Source organism: Ruditapes philippinarum, unplaced genomic scaffold (genome assembly GCF_026571515.1).
Source record: "Ruditapes philippinarum isolate M1 unplaced genomic scaffold, ASM2657151v2 ctg1601_1_1_1_1, whole genome shotgun sequence".
In the NCBI taxonomy this organism is placed as follows: Eukaryota; Metazoa; Mollusca; class Bivalvia; order Venerida; family Veneridae; genus Ruditapes; species Ruditapes philippinarum.
In genome coordinates, this window is record NW_026867017.1 from 100,122 (window position 1) to 126,597 (window position 26,476).

General features: G+C 33.0%; 1 protein-coding gene across 2 annotated transcripts; it reads right to left on the minus strand.

Moving 5' to 3' along the window:
• Positions 1 to 371: 371 nt before the first annotated feature.
• LOC132734500 (tyrosyl-DNA phosphodiesterase 1-like) lies at positions 372 to 25,429 on the minus strand. Of its 2 annotated transcripts, XM_060721244.1 has the most exons (16): positions 25,382 to 25,422; positions 23,113 to 23,225; positions 21,323 to 22,147; positions 17,928 to 18,311; positions 16,542 to 16,585; positions 16,091 to 16,146; positions 15,476 to 15,572; positions 8,218 to 8,252; positions 7,685 to 7,777; positions 7,090 to 7,257; positions 6,353 to 6,614; positions 5,952 to 6,067; positions 5,158 to 5,265; positions 4,331 to 4,433; positions 2,230 to 2,335; positions 372 to 1,109 (listed from the first exon to the last, which is right to left on the minus strand). In XM_060721244.1, exons 2-16 carry the CDS (start codon positions 23,216 to 23,218, stop codon positions 1,030 to 1,032), a joined length of 2,583 nt encoding a protein of 860 aa, XP_060577227.1. In that variant the 5' UTR covers positions 23,219 to 23,225; positions 25,382 to 25,422; the 3' UTR covers positions 372 to 1,029. The 2 variants fall into 2 exon arrangements, with proteins under 2 accessions (XP_060577227.1, XP_060577228.1); XM_060721245.1 differs by lacking the exon at positions 23,113 to 23,225 and having other exon boundaries at positions 25,382 to 25,429.
• Between the last annotated feature and the right edge of the window lie 1,047 nt (positions 25,430 to 26,476).

Genomic DNA, 26,476 nt, shown 5'->3' on the forward strand with positions numbered 1-26,476 from the left:
ACAAATGTTTAAATATTCTTCAAATTTGTATGCCTCCAGATGAGCCAAAATATTTAAAGAAAAACAAAATTGAAAAAATGCACTAAGATTTTAAGAAAAGAAAAAAAAATTCAAGTAATTATTTACATGTTATGTGCAATAATGACAATTTTGTTATATTTAACACCTTATTTCTACTGCATGACCAAAAGGCAGGCTATTTATGCACATTTTGACCTCTTTGGTAATTTATGTGGACTGTAAGTGCCCTTTGCAATATGTAAAATTCTATGTTTGAACACAATACATTGTATTTTACATTTTCAAAATTTTCATGAAAATAGGCCGGAATCTTAGAGGCAGGCTTGCTTTAAAAGAAAACAACATGTGAAATCATTACACAAACAATTTATTCCAAGAAAATACATATCCAGTTCATTAAATATGTAAATGTAGAAGGGTGCAAAAGTTGATAATTGACAGTAAGTTGAAGAAATTTAAAAGAATGAATTGAACTTAAATATCGAATGAACAACATGTTCGTGGTAGATTTTATTGGCAAGAGCAAATTCATTATAAACATATTTATACCATCTATTGCACATAATCAAATGTTAATGTATAATCTTTATGATTAACAGAGCACTTTATAATTATGAAAAACATCAATACTTATAGGTCACACACTTCAAATTAGCTATAATTTCTATAATACATACTTTCAAACCATCAAGATTATAACAATTAAAGGTTGGTAAATCAGCAAGGATATTTGTGACAATTGAAAAAAGCATTATAAAAGTGACACTGCATCTTTGATTAACCTTAAATGTTGCCTTATCCAGGGCTGACCACTAAAAAAGTATCTTTTATGAAATAACGGACTAACAACAGTTTTGCGATCAACCCTCATTATCCTTTTCAAGTCAGATGAACTGCTGGTAGATAAAGGGAGGTAACTAGAATTACATTTTGCAACTTTTTTAAAATCCATAAATATTTATCCTGATGTTAGGAATATTCTGCTAGACAAGGTTGTAGAGAAGTTGTTCACTTTGAGAAAGGGCACCATACATTTCCATTTGTATCTGGTAGATCCATATATGGTATATCCCACATCCATGGGCGGTCTGGAAAATATACATGTACAGTTTATATATATTTGTATAGTACATGTAAGTCAATCTATATTATCACCAGTACTTTTATGCAGTTAGTTATTTGAGCCGCGCCATAACAAAACCAACATGTGTTTGCGACCAGCATGGATCCAGACCAGCCTGCGCATCCGCGCAGTCTGATCAGGATCCATGCTGTTCGTTATCAGTTTCTCTACTTACTATAGGGTTTGTAAGCAAACAGCATGGATCCTGATCAGACTGCGCGGATGCGCAGGCTGGTCTGGATCCATGCTGGATGCAAACGCATTATGTTGGTTTTGTCGTGACGTGGCTCATTTATAAGATGCCTCTGCAGCACTATCCTGTTACTAGAAAACAAAGCATTGAACGACAACATAAGTTGTATCTGGTATGGTGGTAACAAGGTTTATAACACAAAATCTGATGTCAATAATGTGATACTACACTGGTATCGTTGTACACATTGATAATGACTGGATTTTACCACTAGTAAATAGTCAAGTAAGTGTCAACATATTTTCAGACCTTATGCTTTTAAACATTTATATATCAAATGACCTCATATTAACAATGTCAGAACAGTTCTATATTTACCACAGGACAAGTAAGTTATTTATACATATTTAGCACAGTACTGGTCAAGTGAAAACATTTAAGGGACTCCACTGACACGGGTGTAAAATTTTCTTTGGGGTTTGTGTACCATGTGATGGACGTCTGAAGTAGTAGTACCAATAACTTGTGTGCAAAATTTCAGATCATTTGCTGACTCTGATTTTCCAAGAAAAATAATTTTGAATGTGCAAAATGACTGGGAAAAAAATGAATACCATTTGAATGCTTTTAATTCATAATAGACTGAGGATCACAAAAAAAAACAATCAGTTTTCAATGTTTAATTAAAAGTCTATTTCTTTAAAATCTTTTGTACATTAGTTGATTTTTGTTAGCCTTTTTGTAATTACACTGTTTAGGCTTTTGGATCAGAGTGGAGCACCTTTTAACCCTTTCATTCAACAATTATTGCTAACTGCAAACCATCATTTCAACAATTAACATAATAATTTTGGTGTATGAACTCCTTACAGATAGAAATATTCTACTATACCTGTCTTGTCATAAATGGTTGGAGGGAGATCATATGGAAGAAGGAATTTGTTTGTGGTGGCCGCACTCTCTGGATCTGATGTGATAGGGAAAATCTCCCCTTCATCCTGAAATATACCACACTGAACATTGATATGTGATATATACCGCACTGAACATTGATATGTGAAATGTACCACACTGAACATTGATATGTGAAATATACCACACTGAACATTGATATGTGAAATATACCACACTGAACATTGTTATGTGATATATACCACACTGAACATTGATATATGAACGGAGCTATATATTAACTCTACTTACTATACCTCATGTAAACCTTTTACTATACAATGTATAGCCTAATGTGACATTACTATCTGTTATTTGTATCTTTCTTCTTTGAAATGAATATAACTTGGTCAATTTATTTTTTGCAATATTCCCCAGGGGCAGGTAATCTATATAGACTTAAGAAAACATTATGTTCCAGTCCTCTCCCCTGATAAAAAATCAATGATAAATGGCTCTTTAAGTAATAATGCATAGCATTGAAAAAATACATTAAAATGTTGGTTTGGTATAATAAACAAGCAATTATCATAGTATTGCAAGCAATCCATAAGTCCCCGACCGGTTAGAACCCCAGCAACATTCTGATGGGCCATTGGCCATTCAATTATACCATTGAATGAATGAATGACATCAATGAACTTAAATCTTTTGAGTTCTAAGTTTGTATATATCATAGTAATGTGTTAGTTTCCCTGCCAAGTAAGGAAATTATGTTTATACAACAGATAATCAAAAGGTCCAATTTTCTCAGGATGAATAAGTATAACAAATGTTTCAACTTTTCTCTATTTTAAGTAAATTTGTTGCAAAAATCTTGTCATATTATTATGATGTGGGAGTTTGAAGTAAATCCTAAAAGGAATGAAGAAGTTGGGAGTAAAAAATACCAATTTCTCGAAAAAGTTCAAGGGGGGCATAATTCTGAAAATAGTTTTGCTAGAGTATTGAACCTTCTCACATATGTTGAGCAATAATAAGAAACATACATATGAAGCTTGAAGCAGATACATTAAGAAATAAAGAAGTTATTTAAAAAAACATTTTTTTCATGAAAATTCTAAGTTCAAGGGAGGTAATTCTGATAATATTTGTGCTAGAGTTGTAAACCTTGTCACATATGATGTGGTTGATGACCAGAAATTAATATTTAAAGTTTGAAGTAAATACCTTAAGAAATAAAGAAGTTATAATGAAAAAGCGTAAAAATCGGAACCAGAAATCTTGAAATTCAGTGTATTTGTTGCCATAGCAACCAGAATTTTTAACATGGGAAGTAAAGAAAAAAATGTGCATAATTTCCAGACTGCCATCTACCCATATTTAAAGTTTCATAAAAATATTTTCAGTACTTTTTTATGTTATTACTGGATCCAGTTTATGTGTTAATTTTGCATATTTTCAGTCTATTTGTTGCCATAGCAACCAGAATATTCAGCATAGAAAGAAAAGAAAAAGACGTGCATAATCTCCATACTGCCATCTATCCATATATCAAGTTTCATAAAAATATTTTCAGTACTTTTTGCGTTATCACGGGATCCAGTTTTGTGGACTGACGGACGTTCCAACATTTTGGGTTTAGGGGCTATTTTCTTTGTTATTTTCTTTGTTTTCTTAAGGGCTACTAGCCCATAAACCCTTTGATCACGGAATGAACCTATTGTTCTCTTTTGTTCTCTTTACTGTTATATAGCCTCTAAACCCAAAATGTTTGCTCGGACGGACAGACGAACGGAGGGTTAACCTAAAGTCCCCTCCGGTAAACCGGTAGGGGACTAAAAATCACCACTTGTCTCACAGGGTAATAGTGCATATTAGGAAACCTCAAACTGAAATAACACCCTTGCTTTGCCAAGGACAAACTGGCATTTCACTTATAACACTGAATCAACAATCAAGTCATTATTTAAAATATATCAGCCCTGCACAGGGCAAAACATCTATAGGTATATTGACAAATATTTACTCTTCTGTGTTAATTGTAGGAGTTATTTGATGTATCACTAGCGGAATCTTTAAAGATTTTCAATTTTACTTACAAAAAACTTTGGCAAGAAAAGAACACCAATTTCATATGATCTAATCATGAGTTGTGCCCCTTTCTTCTCCAATGCTCCCCATGCAGCCTTTGATAAATTAGCACTGAAATAAATACCATTGTAGTCATAACATTAAATTAAGTCATTTTATATCAAATCTTAACAAAACCTTCAGTATAGCCAACATATTTGTATAACATATTTTAATAATAAAATTAGATATAGAATATCTAACACATAACATGCAAACTACTGAAAGTTTTAAAGTGCCCAATATGCTGAGATTTATATTTTTGTAAGAGGCTTCCATTTATTGTCAGTATACTTCAGTATACAGTTTGTCATATGATACAACAGTAATACGATAGCTTTATATATAACATTTTATTAGAACTTTCCAATTCAAAAGCATATAGCATGTCCACTCTTTCTTTTTTTGGTCCGGTTTTTCGTGTTGCACTAACGGCCATATGACGAACCTCGGGTGCTCGTCCATGCATTTTTACAGCACAAAGGGGCAACTGAGTAGAACACACCATAGCTTTTTGAAATGATAAAATCTGAGGATGCTTGCACAGCTTGGACCTACAGCCGCGACAGGCAAGTGGTTTGAAGTCAACAACCACTACCACTTTGCCACTAACGCGCCTCTGACATGACCATTTACATAATTGGTAGGATAATGGAAATTACAACGAGGCAAAAAAAAAAACGCTTATCATCTCAATGTATTACACTTACTTTCAAAATAAGTTTGTTATGGTTTTCTGATATAAAGAAGCAATTAAGGAGCCACGTCTAAATATATGGTAAATCAGTTAACTTACCTAGTAACCAGAAACCAGGCTGCTTTTGAGCCATCCTGCATGGGTCTGGCGTATGATTTAATATGTGGCATAGCTCTACTTCTACCTCTACCTTCACTTTTCCATACACTGTAATAATCAAATCAAACTATATTGTAGTACATGTATTTTAAAGCTGCATGCCTCCAGATGTACCAAAATATTACAATTAGCATAGGTATCATACTAATCTCAGAAATTATATCAAATATCATCCTTAACTTTATATCATAAGAACTTTAAATTTAAACATAGATAAACAAAGAGTTTCAAAAACTCAAAGAGTAAAAAAATATTATGCTCTTCAAAAATCAAGAAATGCACATATGTTCACAAATCATATGACACATTTAATAGTCTGTGAAAAATGTACTAAACTTAATACATATTATCACAGATTTTTAACCCCTGAATTAACCATGTAAATTAAAATGTGTCTATAGGACATGGATGGCCACATACTCTACTGTTTTGTTAGTGTACAGACCAGACATTAAGAATGACAGCAGGACATTGTTACAGACAAATATATATGCCCACCTTCCCACTTAGTGGGAACACAAAGAAAGTATGACTTATAAGGCCAGTTTGAACTTCAAGCAGTCCTTAATTGATTAAAGAGACATTACAATGAAGTTGGGAACAATGCAACCAGCAGTATAGAGCCTAGTCAGACTTTGCCATTTGTTTTATCTCTATACTGATTGTAACTTTGAAGTGTTTGAGAAGTTTCAATTTTAGTATGCAAGGACTAAATTATAAAACTTCACACTTACTGGAAGAAGTCATGCAGATATTGTTGTTTCATGGCAGTTTTTGTTGTATATGGTATACTTCCACCAGCTGGGTAACCCTCTAAACTCAGACGTACATTATGACGACTTGGAAATATCTAAATAAAAAGTTACAAAATGTTTGAAAGATAAGATGTTTATTTGTATAATTTTTACAAAACATACATTTGAACCATTTTACAGACAAAGAAACTATATTTGTAATAATTATGACAACTTAGTAACATACATGTATCAGGAGAGCTTTCCTGATGTCATCACCTACAGTAAATTTTTTAACAACCATTAGCTACGAGTATAACAAATTTTGTATTCTAAATCCAAAAGTTTATGCCATACTGTCTGAATATGTTAAAATTGAATGAGTAAAAATAGAATCTCACCAGTTGTAGCCGGGACTGACTCTGGGGTCCAGTTCCTGATCTAGTTGCTGACAGTGACTGCTGCCACTCCCCACATAACCAGTTCTCCTTATTTGGCCCCATTGACCCTATACTTGAGAACTGACCAATCACAGGCCATGTTTTTACAGTTCCCTGTGTAGGACCATGTTCCTGTAGAACTTTTCTAAGTTTCAGATGGCCCCACATGGACTTAGTCTTGTCCCCTACATGTCTACCTGGCACTGAACCAATTATTACAGCCCTGTAAATATGAAAAAAAATCATGTTACACATTATTTTAATAAACTTTGTTGATATGAAAGTCTGTTCCTTACTGGAAAAACTCTCAGATCAACCTCTCAAACCAAAATATCTCAACCGCTATTGCCTTACATTTCTTTTCTTAACTTATTTGTTTGCTCAATTAGTGATTTTTTTTTTAATCATAATATGCACTAATTAAAACCAGGGACACTTTATTTTGAGACAAGATCTAAATGTATCCTATTCATCAATAGCTTGAAAATATTTGGTAACTTTTTGGCCATTTTCTGTATGCACTAGACAATGACATTTGTAACCCTTACTCCAGGATTTTTGACATGACACTAGCTCAAAATTTTTTCCTTTGAAATATATAGCCAAATAAAATCCTTAAATAATGAATACCGAAATTGATACATTACTAGTTATATATTACACAATATTAATTTAACGTTCAGTTCACTGGGACATACCTTGCTGTCGACAGGTCATGTTCAGCTATATGATCTATCCATTCCTTTAACTGATAAGCCTTGTAGGCTTGCATGTAGTCTATCAAATCTCTCTTGAAATGTGTCACACTATCACCTCTATCTTTACTAGCCTCGGATAACTTCGGAAACAATGGACTTATCCACATTCTGTTAATCATACAAAACATGTTTTCACCAATACATTACTGCAAAATCATACAAGTCCATATAATATAAATGTCATGAGATGGAATAATCCGAATTATATACAAATATACAATTGTTATCCTTAACCTTCAATGTTAAGCAATCCTGGCTAATTCTGAACATATTTCTATTGTTTATGCTAAAAGAAAACCATAGATGGCCCTTGGTCACTTAAGTTGATGGATTTAACAGTTTCCAGCATGAAAATAATTATTCGACTTAATTTGACCAAATGACCTGGTTTATTTTAAATGACACATCAACAAGCTAATATGATTTCATTATGATATGATTACCTTTATCAAGAATAAGATCAAGTCTAAGATCAAGAATATTTATCACTTATCATTGAGTTACTACAAAGAAAAACTTGTGAACAAGTACATACCCTTGTGTTTTCTGGTGCCAGTCTTGTTGTATAAGGTTGGAAGTATGAATAACAACCCTTAATCCTTCCTCATACAGTAGTAACATCATCTTTCTGTAGACATAATAAATAAAACAGTATATAATTCACAATATTCCATCTTATCTATGGAATTTACTTGCAGTGTACAGCCAGATGAGCCTTCACATTAGAGCTGACCAGACTCTTTAGTAGTTCTCCATTGGAAATATATAAGGTTGGTGGTTATACCGGAGTGCTCAGGTTTACATGAAATTATGCATGTTACAGCAAGCTGGTATACAGCAAGCTTCCTTTACCAGAAGGTTAGTTGTCATAAAGCACTGCCCAATAAAGTTAATTGGGAGAGTGTTGGACTGTGAGTTGGGCAACTTTGGTTTGATTCCTGAATGTTATAGGTCACTTTTATTGGAATTAACATAAAAGATATCATGACATGTGTTTAAATTTTATAATTAAAATGGTAATAAATTGCTTTAAGTTATAACATTATGTAGAATGTTGAATCAACTCACGTGTGATGTGTCCCATACATCATTTCTAACTTTGCCTGAAAAACATAAGACTTGAAAATAATTACTGTATGAAATTTTTACTGGATAACACTAATACAATTGAGTCTTCAGTGTCGTTATATTTTTTGGTCCTTCGGAGATGACTGATTCCAGCGTGTTGAGAATTGTGTATCGCTTAAGTCAGTGCTAGGAGGCATGAGGGATGATACACTGAATCATTATCTCTCATGTACAGACTCACTCAAACCGAGTCTGCAATTTTCATGTAATTTTGTTATGATTAATGCTTCCAAGGGATCACACTTTATCAAGCATGTTTGTTTTGTTTATGTAACAACAAGGCTACAAGTTACTCAATGTTTCAACCTAAGATCATTATAGGAACAAAAACATCATTTCTTGACATGTGGGCCATCATGGCCCTGTATCACTCATCAACTACAAAAAATAGAACTAAAGAGAGTAACACATTGCCTTGTCACACCTTTATATTGCTATAATCAACTACAGTACTGATTTTTCCCTGCCTTACAATCTGTTTGCAGATTTACCACTTAGCCAGGCCCTGCCTTACAATCTGTGCAGATTTACCACTCAACCAGCCCCTGCCTTACAATCTGTGCAGATTTACCTCTCAACCAGGCCCTACTTTACAATCTGTGCAGATTTAGCACTCAGTCTGGCCCTGTCTTAAAATCTGTGCTGATTTACTACTCAGCCAGGCCCTGCCTTATAATCTGTGCAGATGTACCTCTCAACCAGGCCCTACCTTACAATCTGTGCAGATTTAGCACTCAGTCAGGCCCTGCCTTACAATCTGTGCAGATTTACCTCTCAGCCAGGCCTTACCTTACAATCTGTGCAGATTTACCTCTCAACCAGGCCCTACCTTACAATCTGTGCAGATTTACCTCTCAACCAGGCCCTACCTTACAATCTGTGCAGATTAACCTCTCAGACAGGCCCTGCCTTTCAATATATGCAGATTTACCAACCTCAAGAACTGTTTGTGGCTTACACTTTAATTATGATGAAATCCTACAGTTAATAAACTTTACAAACAATATCTAAATTAGTCAATTTGCCTGCAGACTGTGTATTGCACAGTTTTTGAAATTGAAAAGGAGGTCAAATTTTAACCCAAAACTAAGTAGTATTTACTCTGTATGTACATGTCTATGTAATGAGGATTGATAATAGGTTGACATAAACTCAGTAATTTTATGAAATTAAAAGGACATACGCATTTGGTTACTTTGTACAAATCAAGTAATTGAATATGCCTAAAAAAAATCTAACCAAATGCTAAATGTCACTTCAAATTCTTTACTTTTGTAAAGGAGGACTGTTCCTTAAAAAATGAGTAAGTAAATATACTTTTTTTTAAGTTTATTTTTGACTTATGTAAAAATTAGTCTAAAGTAAATTTCAAATCAATTCTTTATGTGTAACAAAAAATGTACTTTAAAAAAAGTTTAATTGTAATTTTTCATCTAGCATAACAGGAGAGATAATATTTTGTGTGTAAAAAAGATTTAAAAGATATGGAAATTTTGCCAAGAGTAAATTCCTTGTGTTGTGTATTGATTTAAATGATTGAACGCTCTATTACTAATGTCAAGATGATACGATTTTCATTATTAAAAACCAATAATGTCACACTTACACGATTTGGAATAGTTTCAAAATGGCAACGATATCTTCGTAAAATTTCAAAAGATTTTAAAAGTCCTATCAATTGCTATATATCTTTATTCAACGTTGAAATTACCTGTTAAATGCCCTAATGAAAACAGGATTGAAACTAAAATAAATATTTTCTTTTAAATCAAAGAAAACATATAAATAGCAAGTTAAACATAACACTGGATATATCAAGTATTGAAATTATACATTTATTGTGTTTCAATCAAGGTTTACAAAAAATGGAATAAATGTAGTTTACTGACTAAGGATAATTTGTGTACAGTTAAATATATTTTAATTAAAAATCTTACATGTGAATCAAGATATAACAGATTATGGAGTAAATTTCAGTGAAAAAAGACTTAAAACTATGTAAACCATGTATAGTAATTATCAAAAACTATCACATTTACACTTTAAACATCTTTAGCAGTATTCATCAAGGAGATCAGATATGGCTTTTAGTGTTCCAACACCTGTCCCAACAAAAGGTGTACGGAGATACGTGCCTGCAAGTTACAGAGACTACACCGCAGTAAAAGAGAAATTCAAACCAAGCACTGAGCTGTTCTGCTCCAGGTGTATCAAAAACAGTCTAATAACTGATGCTTATGGCTTCTGTAAAGTGTGTAAAGATTTTTTATGTAGCAACTGTGTCAAAAAACATGAGAGTACATTACTGACATTAAACCATGGTGTTATTGTAGGTAATGAAATGATGGAAAGATATCAACACGCCATGAGGAAAGACAAAAAACAAGGGAGAAGTATGAGCCGGAATTATCTTGATATGATAGGCAATGGTAGTGCTTCGTTCGAGTATGACGGTCCGAAGACTGACAGGCTTGATACCAGGGGGGACAGTCCTGATGACAGAGATGTCGACCTAATTAAAGAAGCTAAGGTGAGACTGGGAACTGATGTCATGAAATGTTTTATCTGTGCATGTGTTGTATACAATAATGGGAAAGTAGTTCTGGCTGATGCAAACAACAAATGTTTAAAACTGTTTAACAAACATTTTGACAACATAACAATATTCAATTTGAAGAAGGAACCATGGGATATGTGCAAGGCTATAAACATAGATCAAGATTTATATGTGACAGAAAACAGAGTTCGAGGTATCCACCAATTTAAAGTAGGGAGAGACATACAGTATGTATTAACTGTAAAGGTTGATGGAGAGTGCTTTGGCATTACAAGCTGGAAAGGTGGTGTGGCTGTCAGTGTTAAAAATGAAGGCATATTTTCTATAAAGCTACTTGATCAGTTTGGAAACACTCACAGAAACATTAGAGATGGTTTTGAAGGAGAACTACGACTGACCTCACCATGGTACCTCTCATCCATTAAGAAGGGACAGGTTCTACTGATATCTGATGCAGGGTCTGGTACAGTTTCAGGCATAGATGTAGATGGGGGTATAAGTTTCCGCCATAAAGATACCAAGCAGCTTCGAGATCCAAGAAATATAACCTCAGATGAAGATGATAATATATATGTTGTTGAATACGAGACTGACACGGTTCACCTCCTGTCACCAAGTGGCACTGACAAAGGTGTGATTCTATGCAGTAAAGATGGACTTAATAATCCATGTGGAATGAGCTATCTAGAGAGGAAGATATACATTCAAGCTAAAATGGACAGTAACTATCTACAGGTCTATGACTTGAAGTAAAAACTGACTTAAACTGGTAATGTCAGTTAAAGGAGTTATGTCAGATATTACAAGATACATCAATATTGCAAGGATCATTTTCATATATTCAGAAGGAGAATCTATTTTACATAATAAAATTATTAATATGTATATCAATTTTATTCAATTATAACCACAATTTTTTTCACTTTAAGTCTAATGATATTTACAAGTCGATCCCTATAAATTGTCTTTCAAGACAAAATTTCACTTAATGAAGAACACTTTACCTCAAACATTTTTGACAGGTACATGTACATTTATTTCAGGTACCGATTTGTTTTCAGGCACTACAATCATATCCATTTTCCCTTTAAACGTAACAATTTCTCGGATCTTTTTGGTGAAGGATAAGCATAAGCCATTTTTGTTATCTGTTATTGTTTTCACCCGCCTTTTATTCATAAGTATTAAATTAAATATGTACACATCAGGACAAACTTGATACTGCATACAGCTAATAATAAAAATTTACTGATACTACTTACATATTTGATAAAGTTTCTGAAATGAGCTAATTTAACAAATTTTATAAGCAACAGAAATTATTTATTGTACATACTCTATTGATAATCAATAAACCATGATAGTATTAGCATTGTTTGTTTAACATACATCAAAATGTTAGTCAGTGTTATTACAAATGGATCCAAATTACATAAATAGCTGTTTTTAAAAATACAAGACCAGACAGATATGTTATGTTGGATTGCTGCAATTGTCAAATTATCAACAAGTGTAATTAAGAGCAAGTTATGCTGTCTATATTTCCAAAATAAAATAATCAAATGAGCCTAAGATCACAAAAATATGCCTAAGACCACAGTTAATGTACATAAGACCACTATAAAGTCATGTGCATAAGACCACAGTAAATGTGCAATACGACCACAATTAATGTCCATAAGATCACATTAAATGTGCCTAAGACCACAGTAAATGTGTCTAAGACCACAGTAAATGTACTTAAGACAATAAATGTGCCTAAGACCACAGTAGATGTGTTGAAAGAAACAGTAAATGTGTCTAAAATCACATTAAATTAGCCTAAGACTACAGTAAATGTGCCTTAGACCACAGTAAATGCACCTAACACCACAGTAAATGTGTCTAACACCACAGTAAATGTGCCTAAGACCACATTAAGGTACCTAACACCACAGTAAATGTGTTTTAGACCACAATAAATGTGCCTATGACCACAGTTAATGTGCCTAATACCACAGTAAATCAAAGTATTAGTACAATGAACAAATAAAATACAGTTTACACCCCTTATAATGAACTCAATGGGACGTTTAAATATTGTTTGTTATATCCGAAGTTCGCTAGAAACGAAGTAGGACAACTTGCTGACTTGTTTGGGTGGGTAAATTTGCCATGCAAAAGGCACACCTGTCACTGGGTACCAGTATAATCAGTATTTTACGGCAGCGGTAATTTAATGCAGGTTATTTTATTGAACAATATATTATGTACAAGATACATGTAATAGACATGTAGTACTTGTCTACAAAATGCTTACCATTTGTATTCTTTTAATATTTGTTTGTTATTGTTAGGTTAATATTGCAAACAAAAAATTGGTTAATTAGTAATTATCGGGTATTTACAGCAATTTATCAACTGAGGGTGCAAAATACAATTTTTCCGTAACAAGTAGGAAATTATGTTCTGAGAACTTTTTATCAATATCTTTATTTTTACCTGTGCAATCACTTGATTGAATAATTATCTAATAGCGGTATTCATGTACTGATCTTAATCGAGAGATGCGGATATTTCAATTATAATACTATGTTTTAACCAAAGGAATTTACATGTTTTTGGTGGTTTGAGACTTGAAAAATGGTTCGCTATAGCCGAAAATTCGTTTTAAGCGAGTACGTATTAAGCGATGTGATTTTATATAAAACAAGAAGCGCCGCAATGCGACGAAAACTAGGTTTTCAACGACCAAGTTTTGATGTGACAGCAATCAATAGGTCAAAGTGCACTGAAGTTATTGAGTACAAGCTGAAAATTCTATTGTAAGCAAATGACCTTGAACTTGCTCCCAGATATCTAAGTGGCAATCCAAAGCTGCCACTCAGCAAATTTGGTGTCAAAAGGTCAAAGCAAACTCAAGTAATAACATGAAAACTAAATACATTAACCTTGATCACAGACACCTGGGTAGCAATCCCAAGCTGCCTCTTGATATAAGCTACCCATTCATCAAGTTTGGTGTCAATAGGCCAAAGCAAACTCAAGTTATTGAGCAGAAACTGAATTGCTATTTTTAGTAACAGTGACCTTGACCTTGATCACAGACACCTGGATAGCAATCCCAAGCTGCCTCTTGATAAAAGCTATTCATACACCAAGTTTGGTGTCAATAGGCCAAAGCAAACTCAAGTTATTAAGCAGAAACTGAATTTCTATTTTTAGTAACAGTGACCTTGACCTTGATCACAGACATCTGGGTAGCAATCCCAAGCTACCCCTTGATATAAGCTATCCATACACCAAGTTTGGTGTCAATAGGCCAAAGCAAACTCAAGTTATTGAGCAGAAACTGAATTTCTATTTTTAGTAACAGTGACCTTGACCTTGATCACAGACATCTGGGTAGCAATCCCAAGCTTCGTCTTGATATAAGCTATCCATACACCAAGTTTGGTGTCAATAGGTCAAAGCAAACTCAAGTATTGAGCAGAAACTGAATTTCTATTTTTAGTAACAGTGACCTTGACCTTGATAACAGACATCTGGGTAGCAATCCCAAGCTGCATCTTGATATAAGCTATCCATACACCAAGTTTGGTGTCAATAGGCCAAAGCAAACAAAAGTTATTGAGCGGAAACTGAATTTCTATTTTTAGTAACAGTGACCTTGACCTTGATCACAGACACCTGGGTAGCAATCCCAAGCTGCCTCTTGATATAAGCTACCTACACACCAAGTTTGGTGTCAATAGGCCAAAGCAAACTCAAGTTATTGAGCGGAAACCAAAAGTTGACGCCTGCCCGCCGCCCGCCTGCCCGCCCGCCTGCCGACTTCGGCATTACAATAACCCGGTTTTCATTGAAAATCTGGTTAATAAAAAAGGAATCGGCCGGGGATGTCAGATTTAGTTTGCTATTAACAATAATATGTTATAAGAGAGTTTGTTATAAGTGGAGTTGACTGTATACTAGACAGAACATTCAACAATTCTTTACCCAATAAAAATACATGTACATGTATGAGAAAATGTAAACATCCACAGGAATATTTTGTCTATTTTGCTAAGAACCTCATTATAATATCAATAATCTGTCTAGCATATTGCATTTGCTTGATAATTCAAAAAGCTATATAAATGTCCAATGAAGGGGGGGGGGGCACTTGCTCCCCCCCACCCCCACCGGGAAGTGCAAAAGGGTGGATATTTGCCACCTACTTTGGAAATTGCTAAACATAATATTATATCAAATGCACCCTTCAGCTTATGATCTAAGACATCAAGTGACTTAGTTTGGATCATTGGATCATAGTGTTTTTCTTTCATGAATCTTAGAAAAAAAAGATACAAATAAGTGTGCACTTTACAGAGCTAGTGCTTCATGTTTAATATTGTATTACTTAAAGCTTTTAGCACTAGAAAATAATTACATGTATATTGAAAATATTGTTTTGCAAATAAAATTATACAAGAGCTATAGTAAGGAAAATTTAAGAGTTCAAATTTTGATCAATATAACACCAGCAGTTTCAGACAAGATTTCCTTCAACAATGATTTATTAAGAACTGCATAACCTGCTTAGTATGTTGTACATTCTTTAAAAAATTAAATAAAAGTTCAAGTGTAAATGATTACACAATGATAGTAAAACTAACTTACCTGACAGAATCTTATATTAGTGTAGGATATAGCCTGTGCTTGGAGGGCAGTCATGCTCGAACCCTGCTCTCCATGGACAATCAATAACGGTTTTGATCTGAAAGTTTAAGATAGTATTTATAAAGCTATGCTTTCAGATATTATTTTTGGTTTTGATGGAAGTAAAAACATGATATAACATGATGTAACTTCCCTTGCATGCATTATTTTTGGCACTGGTGGGCACTTTTTTCTGCTCTATGAATGTTAACCCAATAAGTTAGGTCTATGACACAGTAACCATACAGATCTGGGACAGCCTGCATGTTGATTCAGTCTAACCAAACTTTATAATGTCCACTGGTAAAATTGTTGTACATGAGTACTATAATTTGTTAAATTATATATGAACTATTCTAATATTGCAAGCAAGGTAAGTTTACCCCACAGGTCTCATAGTGAACTTTTACAAAAGGAAATAATAAGGACAAAACCATATGCATCAAATTTCACCAAGATTCAGCTAAGATGTAGTACTCTCAAAAATATAGGCTTTAGTTTGATCATATCTAATATTTTTTGTTTAGTAAATTAATCAAACATGTAATAAAGACTTTTATACTACTACACATTTACCTGAATTTCTGTGGGTACTGCTTCATAAGCCACTGTATATCAAACATGAAATTGAACTAGAAAAATAAATAATAAACTGTCTTTTATCCTGCAAATTTACATCTATAATATATTGTAAAATCCCTACTTTTTATCTAGGTTTTACTGTGCACAAGCTAGACTATACAATACTGTATATAAATGTTTACATTTTTTTAATTGAAATTTCTAACATCAGACATTATTATATTATCATATTATAACCCTGATGAAGACTCGTGAGAGTCGAAACGTCGGTTATCATCATTAAATAAACCTAAAAACTTATCCTGTGTTGATTGTTTGTTCCACTTTTATTGTTTTTCTTGTATTATAATAATCAGTTTGAAATTTAAAGCCTTGAAGGTCCATAGCACTTGTACAGCAGAATATTGTATCATTTTTTTAAATTACTATCAATCAACAAGATTACCTGGCATGAAGCCTTCAGATTGCCCATGTCTTCACTTAAAATATCTAAAACAAAACAATATCTTACATAACAATTAGCAAATATGAAACATAGGTACATAAGTGAGTTTAGGCAATATAAACATGGTGTATATATATATATATTTATAACACATACTGATTATTTTCCCTATATTTTACTGCCAAAGAGAGGCTGTTTCCAGTTGCCCAACATGATAGCTAAATTTTCCCCTAAAATGGAACTGTGACACATAGGAAATAAAAATATGGCTAATATGTGGCACACAGGAAATAAATAGATATGGTTAAAAGGAAATATAGGTATGTCAGTAATAGGAAATATTATAAATCATGTCACATAGGTTATATTGATATGTCACATAGGTTATATTGATATGTCACATTCATTGCTTAGTACTGGTTGGTTCAAGGAACGGATTCGAGAGTGTTTCAATAAGCTTATAGCTTCCAACACAATCAAACTAAAATAAATTTGCATAAACTAAAAAACATAGGTTATATTGATATGTCACATAGGTAATAAAGAATAGAAAATGTAGTTATATTTTCTTGCACACAAAAACTATTGTAATATTTAGTCTATTAGCAAGGCCGTCAGGCGTTACTTGGTTTTAGTCACCAAATAATTCTCTTTGCAGCCGTACTAGTCATCACCTTTCATAAACATGTCACAAGTTTTTTTCCACAGTTTTTATCAGTATAGCACATTCAGTCAGAACTGCAACACTCTAACCTGAAACACCTATCTGCCTGTAAAATTTTTATTTCTTACCCTGTGATTTATTTTAAAATGACTGACAACATATTTAGCACAATTAATGATAACAGTCATGGTGAAAATGTTTGAAAACAACTTCCCATTTTAGTGGTGTGATATCCATGATGTCAAACATAAATACTAGACAAGAATGTGTGACATGTTTGAAAACAATAGATAATAATCCTATGAAAAGAGTGTAAAATCAACGTCTATCTTCATACATAACCTTAAACAATGTTGATTTCAATGTACAGTACATTGTGATACAAGTAAGTGTTGGAGCACCATACTTAATACCGTATTCTGGTATATATTGGACAAGTCGCTTAAATGCTAAAAGCTCGTCTTTACATCCGCCGAGATGCATTTTAGAATGTCCATAAAGTTGTACTTGTACATTATTATTTCTAATTATAATTTCCTTATTGCAATTTCTTGGGTACATATGATCAAAAAATAATAAGCAGTTTCTTGGGTGCATATGATCAAAATATATCATTCAATAGGAAGATGACAATTATATATCAAGCTTTAAATAAGGAACACATATACTCTGAATCTAACAACATTAAACATATATTTTTGGTTTAAAAAATTGCTATATACCTTTTATGTCCATTGTATATGTAGAATTATACTTGTCAGCAATACCAGCAACCTTTGTGAGAAAGAAATTATATGGCTGTGCAATCTTTAATTTTCCTCTTAGAGTTGAAGGATTCTGACATGGCGACCTTGACCTTCTCTTGACTTGACAATCTGAGGTTGGGGAATGCGTTTTCACCTTGGAGGTAGATGGCATTTCTGATGAACCTTTCAATAATGATAAACTTGATTCTGACTTGACCTTTGACCTTGTAGGGGACCTTGATCTGTCATCTGCTGATGTTTCTACCTTGACCTTTGAACTATAAGGTGACTTTGGTTTGATCTTTGAAGACAATGGTGATTCCAGTTTAATTTTTTTAGAAGCTGGGGTGCTAGTTTCATCTGAAAATATAGAATGTTAGTATTGCAATCATAATTCTCAGCACTTACTAAAACTGTTAAAATATGAAAATTAATTATAAAAAAGTTCTTCTCTGAGACTTTTTATAACACTTCATTTTGTTTTAGTTTTATCTCTATTTTCATTTTGAATTATACAATATTGCATGTTGCATTATTGTACATTAACACTTTTACCTGCTTTTGGCATTATAACATAAGGTAAAAGTAAACAATGGCTAATTAAACAGTTATTTTGATGATAAAAGAAAACTGCACATGTGAAAAGTCAGTAACATTACAGTCTTAGGTTATACGCAGGCCTTCCAAATTCCATGTATATTTACGGTCACCACAGTCAGAGTATTTTCATTGCATTTTTATGTTTGTTGTATTGTGTTGTATTTTGGGATGGAGGCTTAATATGTTATTATAGTAAACTTTATTATTATTATTTATATATTTTCTCTCCTTTTTTATTTTACACTCTTTTTTTTAATAAAATTTATAAATATATAAACTAGCCTAAAGGGACAATCTCTAAAATAGTCCATAGATTTTACACTGTTACTAAGAATAAATGTCGGAAAAAAAGGACAGATGAATAATGTGTGGAATAGTATAACACTTTACTTAACAGGTTGTAACACAACATGATTCCTACTATCAAATCATGTGTCACATTCCTGTTCATTTTAATAACTATATAACAGCTAGTGTAAATACAAGTGTGAAAACATAGCATTGTGTTTATTCTGAATTCTTTCACAGCTCACAACTTTCATTACCAAAATATACAGGCATGCTACAAAACTAATACAACATTATTTCACAATAAAACATGAAACTGGTTAAACTGACAATTAAAGTGACATTATGCCCATCCTAAGGGTATACAGTGAGTGAACAGGTGAAAGTCAAAACAAGTTTTCATTTTGTCATAATTCCTTTGAATTTAATAAACTACTTAGCGTAAACAATATATAAATAACACATGGGTTTGTGGGTAACAGTAAAAATATCATCCCAAGGAAAATATTTTTACGAGGGATGATATTTTTACTGTTACACACAAACCCACGTGTTATTTATTTTATTACCCCAAACAAAAATACTGTGATGATCTGAAATGGTTAACTAAATCTAACTGTAACAAAAATAAACCAAGATTAACAATAACTAAACTGTCCATACCTTTTTAGTTTTAAGTGTATTTTAGGCCTACTTGAGAAGTTTTCGTTTTCTTTTATTCTTTAAGCAAGTGATGATATCTACAAATCATAAACATACAATAAGCTAGGTTTTATTTAGAAAACAAAACACTAACCCATTTACACGGTTATGATCTGTGAAATCTGATCCTTCTGTTTCCAGAATATTCTTAGCATGGTTTTTGACAAAATAACGATGATATCCTATGTCTGTCCACCATATCTGTAACGTTTCACTGATTAAAATTGTTAAATAATCCTTTGTTGCATGCTTAAATCGTCTGAATGTTCCAGTTTGACACATAATTATTTACATTGCAATTACTTCCGTTGAAAACGGATGTTCACTTTTTGAATATTCAACAAAAAGATATTTTATATGCGTAAAGCACACCAGGGTGCGAACAACTAAATTTTATGAGTGTCATAGTTACTCCAGAGAAGAAATTGATGTCCTATCGGGGTCTAACGTCGAAAATAAGAATGAATCGAGAAAAAATGGCGGCCATTTTATTTAGAAAATAGACCACGTGACCAGATTTTATACTGTTAAAAAATACTGTTACCTATGTAACAGTACAAAATTCTTAGTCACGTGGTACACTTGCATTAACAGTAAAAATAACTCCCAGAGGCCTATGGGAAATTAGCGTTACGAAAAAAGTGAGGGGTAATAATATATAATGCACGGATCAAAATGAACTTTCTGTAAATTTTCATTAGAATTTACCTGTAAAGATCAGTTTATAAAAAGAGTGGGGCAGTCTTTTTATATTTTAGGCAGATTTAATTTTTATCCTACACATGTCAAAAAAATATCAACTGTTGGTCAAACACCATTGTACCGAGTCATTCTTTTAAAATTTAAAGTCAATTTAGCTCAACTTGACTATGAAAATATGAGCATAGTGTCACTTTAAAAAAAAAATCTTGATGTAACATACTTAAACATTGACTTCAATGTAGAAAATAATTTTATTATATTACAGTAAAATATCTTTATTGACTTTTAAATACTTTTCTACAAAAGAATACATTTATAAATTGGGTCAAATATAAAGATACTCAGGCAAGTGCATTTCCCTAAGATTTAATTTATAATTGACCCTATAAAATGGTAATATTTATACTGTATATTATTAAAGCAACCTATTTCCTCACCACTTATTGAGTTCCCCCAGATCACTATATCATATGAGCCGTGTCACGACAAAACCAACAGTGCGTTTGCTACCAGCATGGATCCAGACCAGCCTGCGCATACGCGCAGTCTGATCAGGATCCATGCTGTTCGCTATCAGTTTCTGTACTTGTTATAGGGTTTGTAAGCTAACAGCATGGATCCTGATCAGACTGCACGGATGCGCAGGCTGGTCTGGATCCATGCTGGTCGCAAACCCATTATGTTGGTTTTGTCATGACGCGGCTCATATATTATTGAAGTTACACCCAGCACAACAAGGTACAAGTCATCTCCAGTATAAGACACATGAATTATTCCAAAATTTTGTTTCCCATACTGTAAGGTAAAAGTTCCATATCGGTTGCAATTTCTAACAATTTTCACTTTTATTTCTTAGAGAAAAAAAAAAGGGGCAGTCAAGATAATTGAATGCTTAAGCCATTCTTCTCCATAATATTAACCAATGATATACACACAACATTTTCATTTCATACATAATAATAATTATATATAGCTCCCATTCTAGCAAAATACTCAAATTTAGACAATTTGTTACACATTTTCAAAATTAAGTTGATGGTAACCCAAAGATATGGGGAAAAAAATGCCTAATTACCTACCTTTTGGATGACTGTATTCTTCAAAATGAGATGGATTTTTGCGATAGCATTTTGCTCCATATTGGCATGGTACTTTTTTCTTTATAGAATTTGTATTGTTATTCAAAATCTCTGTCACAGCTTTACGTAACTGCTGTGGTACAGGTGATCTTGAATGCTTCCTCTTAACACTTGATGATGAATATTCATATTTCTCCTTAACTTCAGATTTCTTTGACAAGGTAGAGACATCTTTTGATCCATCATTACTGCTAGAAATAGTCTCCTGTTTAAGTAAGGGTTGACTATAGTCTTTTTTGTGAGGCTTTTGCAAAAAATGGTTCTTTTCTAAATATTCTGACCTTTTTACTGTTTTTGACTTTTCTTTAATGCTATTTAAAGCAAAGTCTTCATCAATTTCAGTTTTCGTAGAAACCTTTGATTTGTTCCTGTGAGCTTTTTCTTTCATTGCATTAAGTATCTTCTTATTTTTCTCATATTCACTATCTGAGTCACTTTCTGTCATGTTTAAAAAATCGTTCATAAACTGTTTTCTCTCTGACTGTACATGTTCTACAGTACTGGATTGTGTACTTTCTCTTTGAAGCTTTTCTTGTGTTTTATGGGACACCATCTTATCATAACCATTTGAATTTTTATTATTTGTATGTTTGTTACCGTCCTTTAAAGGGGTGACATGCTGATCTCCCTTTGTTTTACCTTTAGATGAATGTAATATTTTAGTTTCTGTATCAGAGTCACTGTCGGATATATCATGTGCACTACTATCATGTTTCTTCACAGCTCCAGTTTTAGATGTTGTCTCCATTTTTCTAATAAAACTCACTGCAAAAGAAAAAAAATTGGTAAGAATTTTTTTCATGTCTTAAAAATCATACATGTTTACAGATCTGCCTTTTCCCCTTTATGTGGTGGTGGTATAAAATGACTGGACTTGCTTTTTACACAAAAAAAACCAAAAAAAAAAACTCAGAAAAACTTACTTTGAACAGATTTAGTTGTTTATGAAATATTTTTTTCGTATTTATTTTGTACTATGCACAAATTCATTTTAATTGTACTAGGAATTGTACTTGTACAGCAGAAAGTGGATTCAAACAGTTTCTTTAAATGTTTAGAAATAAGGCTGTACAATGCCAAGTTCTGACAAGTTATCACATTAGTCATATATTTTCATTAAATTCTATTGTTGGGTTTAAAGACATTATGACACTATACAGTATGTGGCCTTCTTGTAAATTATTCTATATAATACAACTTGTGTGACTCTGTAATCATTTAAAAATGGTGTTATCTATAACTTCGCACCTTAGTTACTACTTTTTTATATCTTCAAATTCTTCAAAAATGTTGAACAGTTACAAGTACACCCCTTATACAAAATTCATTTGCCAAATAGCATTTATAATCTTTTAATAAATCCTCAAAATCTATCAACTGGAACGTCCAGTAAATATTTGAAGAAAAGTGTTTAATAAAGAGAACCATGATGGTCGTACATGACACTAACTAAAACAAGTGCTGTTAGAGAAGCAGCATGCTCCACTGTTTTGTGCTGAATAGTAAATTGCACTTGGATATAATGATCCATTTTATGTTTTGCTATAACCAGTGACCTTGACCTTTGATCTCATGGGTGTGACAGATGGGACTCATTAAGGTGCATCCACCTATTAAGTCTGAATATCTTTGTTAGTATTGAAATTTACCCCCCCCCCCCACACACACACACCAAAAAACAAAACAAATAACAACTAACTAAAAAGCACCAATAGGCCTGTACACCTAACCTTGATTATCAAACAAATCTGGTGAGTAGCATCTGTTACTCTCATCTTCATCAGGTGGAAGAGTCTCATCAGAATCTGGACCAACTGTTTCATCAGAATCGGACATTATTATACTGAATGAAACATTATAAAATTATCAATCAAACAATGAAAAAAGAGAGATGAATTTGATAATATTCTAATATTTTACATCAAATGTCCTAAAGACAAATCTAAGATCATAAGGTAATTAACCATCTACATAAGTAATCACACAAGCTCAAGCAATTAATGGTGAAGAAAATGCAAAATATCCTGTCAATTTCTGTCACGTGTACTTATAACATCCTACTATAAACTTACTCGCAAGTAAGAACTTGAACATGACTGTCAGAAAATAGGAACCTGCTGTGATGTGAGAGAATAGCCCATTGACTGGCAGTAAGTAATTCTATTCTGGTCTCTTCACGTTAAAAAGGTAAAGGTGTATTAAGCCAAATTTAATCAAGAGCAACGCAAAGGTGGGGCAAAATACTTCTGAATGTAAATTTGTACAGAAACATAGTATAAATCCACAAAAAGATAAGATGTGTTTTCCTATACCTTGATCTAGCTTAAAGCAAGTGACTTCTCGGGCAGGACCAATTTTGATCTGGGGGTCATGATTAACATAACTTTTGTAGAAATCTACACATAATGACATTTGTTACATGCCAAATATCTGACCTCTTTGCTTTGTAGTTTCACACAATAAGACTTAAATGTGTTTTCCTATAATCAAGTCAGTGACCACGGGGTGAGCCAATTTTGACCTCAGGGGCATTATTAATATCAATTCTGCTGCCGTTTACAATGTCATATACATTGCACATATTGAATATCTTAGCCCTTGGTATTAGTTAGACTAAGCTTTTGGCATTGTAATTTCACAACAAGACTTAATTGTCTTTTCTCATACAAGACTATTTCAATTAAATGATCCAAGTGTGGGGTCAACATTTACCAAAAGGGCATTATTTATACCAGTTTTGCAGAAGCCAACAAGCTAGGTAAGATACATGTCAAATACACTCTAGACTAGCATTGCAGTTGCACCAAAATAAGTGTAATCCTACATAAAAATTTATTAACTGAGTGACCCCCTGGGGTGGGGCAATATCAAACCAAGGGGTCTATCTATTACAACACAACAAAATCCCGTAACATCTAATAGCCTGGGGTTCTATGATATCACGGTTCTTAACATTTATTGGAAAATATTCAAATATAAATATCATACATGAATGAGATTTTCCTTCTATTTAATTAGTGAACCTTTTCCAAAACTGTTTGTCAAAAAATTATTTCTAAAGATCCAATTAAAATGACATTTTTTAAACTATTTCCAAAGTCTGCCATTTTGGGTAATTTTAGAAGAGGTTACTATGGTAATGCAATTTAATCCATCAAAATGCATGGTTATCCAAATCACAAAACGAAAAACAGTCAGTCCAACACTATACCTCTTACATAACACCACATTTATAGAAACAGTTCCATCTGCAAAATACCTTGGCATTACAATATCAAATGATCTAACATGGAACAAACACATAAACAACATCACAACAGGCGAATCAAACACGTTTTCTACGTCAAAACATCAAAGTTCACTCAGAAAGGTTAAAGTCAACCGCATACAAGACACTTTTCAGGCCCCAGCTCGAGTACAGCTCCATGGTCTGGTCCCCATACACAGGAACTCTCATTGACCAGATAGAGTCCGTCCAGAGAAGGGCTGCTAGGTGCGGGAGGTTGCACGGTTGATGTCGACCTAGTAAAAGTACGATGTTCCATCCGAAATATTGGTTTGTTATTCAAAAACGGTTTAAGTGGGAACAATAATGTTATTGTCAACGTCAAGTGATGTCATTTTGCGGAAATTGATATATAACTTAATATGATTTACGTAAAAATGACTTTTGCAATTTTGACTTATACTGGACTAGTGGCATTCTGACGATTTGGCGAGTTCAACCCCTTGTCTATATATTACATATAAACTATATTTTTTTTTCTAGAATTACTTTTTTACACTATCCCAACACTGTGCCGGGTCCTTATGGCGAGTATATTTTTATGGAAACATATGCCACAACTGGAATAGCGTTACTGGACAGTCAACACAACAATATCCTTAAGCAAAGTAATGAAATACATGTAAACTGTTAGATGAATTAGTTCAAATAAAAAGGATAACACTATAATATCTGTTATTTAGATTTAAAAAAGAATCAAATTCACTCCATACAAACGAATAGTGCTGAAACGGCGAATTTTTGTAAAAAGGGAAACAACTGCGTAAATGATAAAACTATCCAAACACGAAAGAAAATAACCCGGTAACCGTTATATTCCGTGTTATGTACAGCATCATTTTAGAAATTTTATAACGATTTCGCCCTATTTTTCATGTATTTAATCCATCACATCTAAGGCTAGGTAAGATTCTGGACAGTATACCTGGTACAGGAATTTGATGGCTATAATTAACTTTCAACAACAATACTGTAACGTTTTAAGGTACACCACGGATTTATATTACATATAATATTGTAATATAAATCCGTGGGCACACAAACCCTATCGGTAAAAATCTAGCTTAAATTACCACAATGGCAAAAGTGGTTAAATTTATGTTTTTATATACGGGAAACATTTTTTTATATTATTTAACATTTTTGCATATTATCATTATTATTAGTATTATGACGTTTTACTAACGTTTTTACATTACTTTCCCCTCCGAGAAGTCTCGTTTGGAAAATTTTTGGGTACAGCAACTTTAGTTCAGCATTTGTTTACATTCCCCCAAACAGGCCACCAAATGTAACGTTTTAAGCCACGCAAACCCTAGCTTTTCACCGACAGGGTTTGTGTGCCTTTAAACGTTACAATACTATCCAACTAAATTTAGCACACAAAAATTATACAATATAGCACTTGGACTTTTTTCTGCAGATTTATTGTGTAATCACAATAAAATAATCCAAATAACAACTTGGGTATATGCTGGTGCATAGCACTTCATGACACCATCCACCCAGAAATAAAGTCGTGCAAAGATACACAAAAGCAACCTTTAAAGTACTTAGAAATGACACTTCATGTAAACAATTACAAAAATATGCTTAAAATATAAACAGTCTCACAAGGAATGACTTGAAATGGGCTACTTCAAGATTTAAAAGAACTACTCTCTAGAATAAGTTTAATTCCGTACGGAGGGGAAACCATAACTACATGTATATAAAATCTACGTCTAGAATCCTAGTTCTACGCATTAATTATGATTGACAACTTTGACAATCTATGTCATTTATAAACTTGAACAAGTCCACATTAC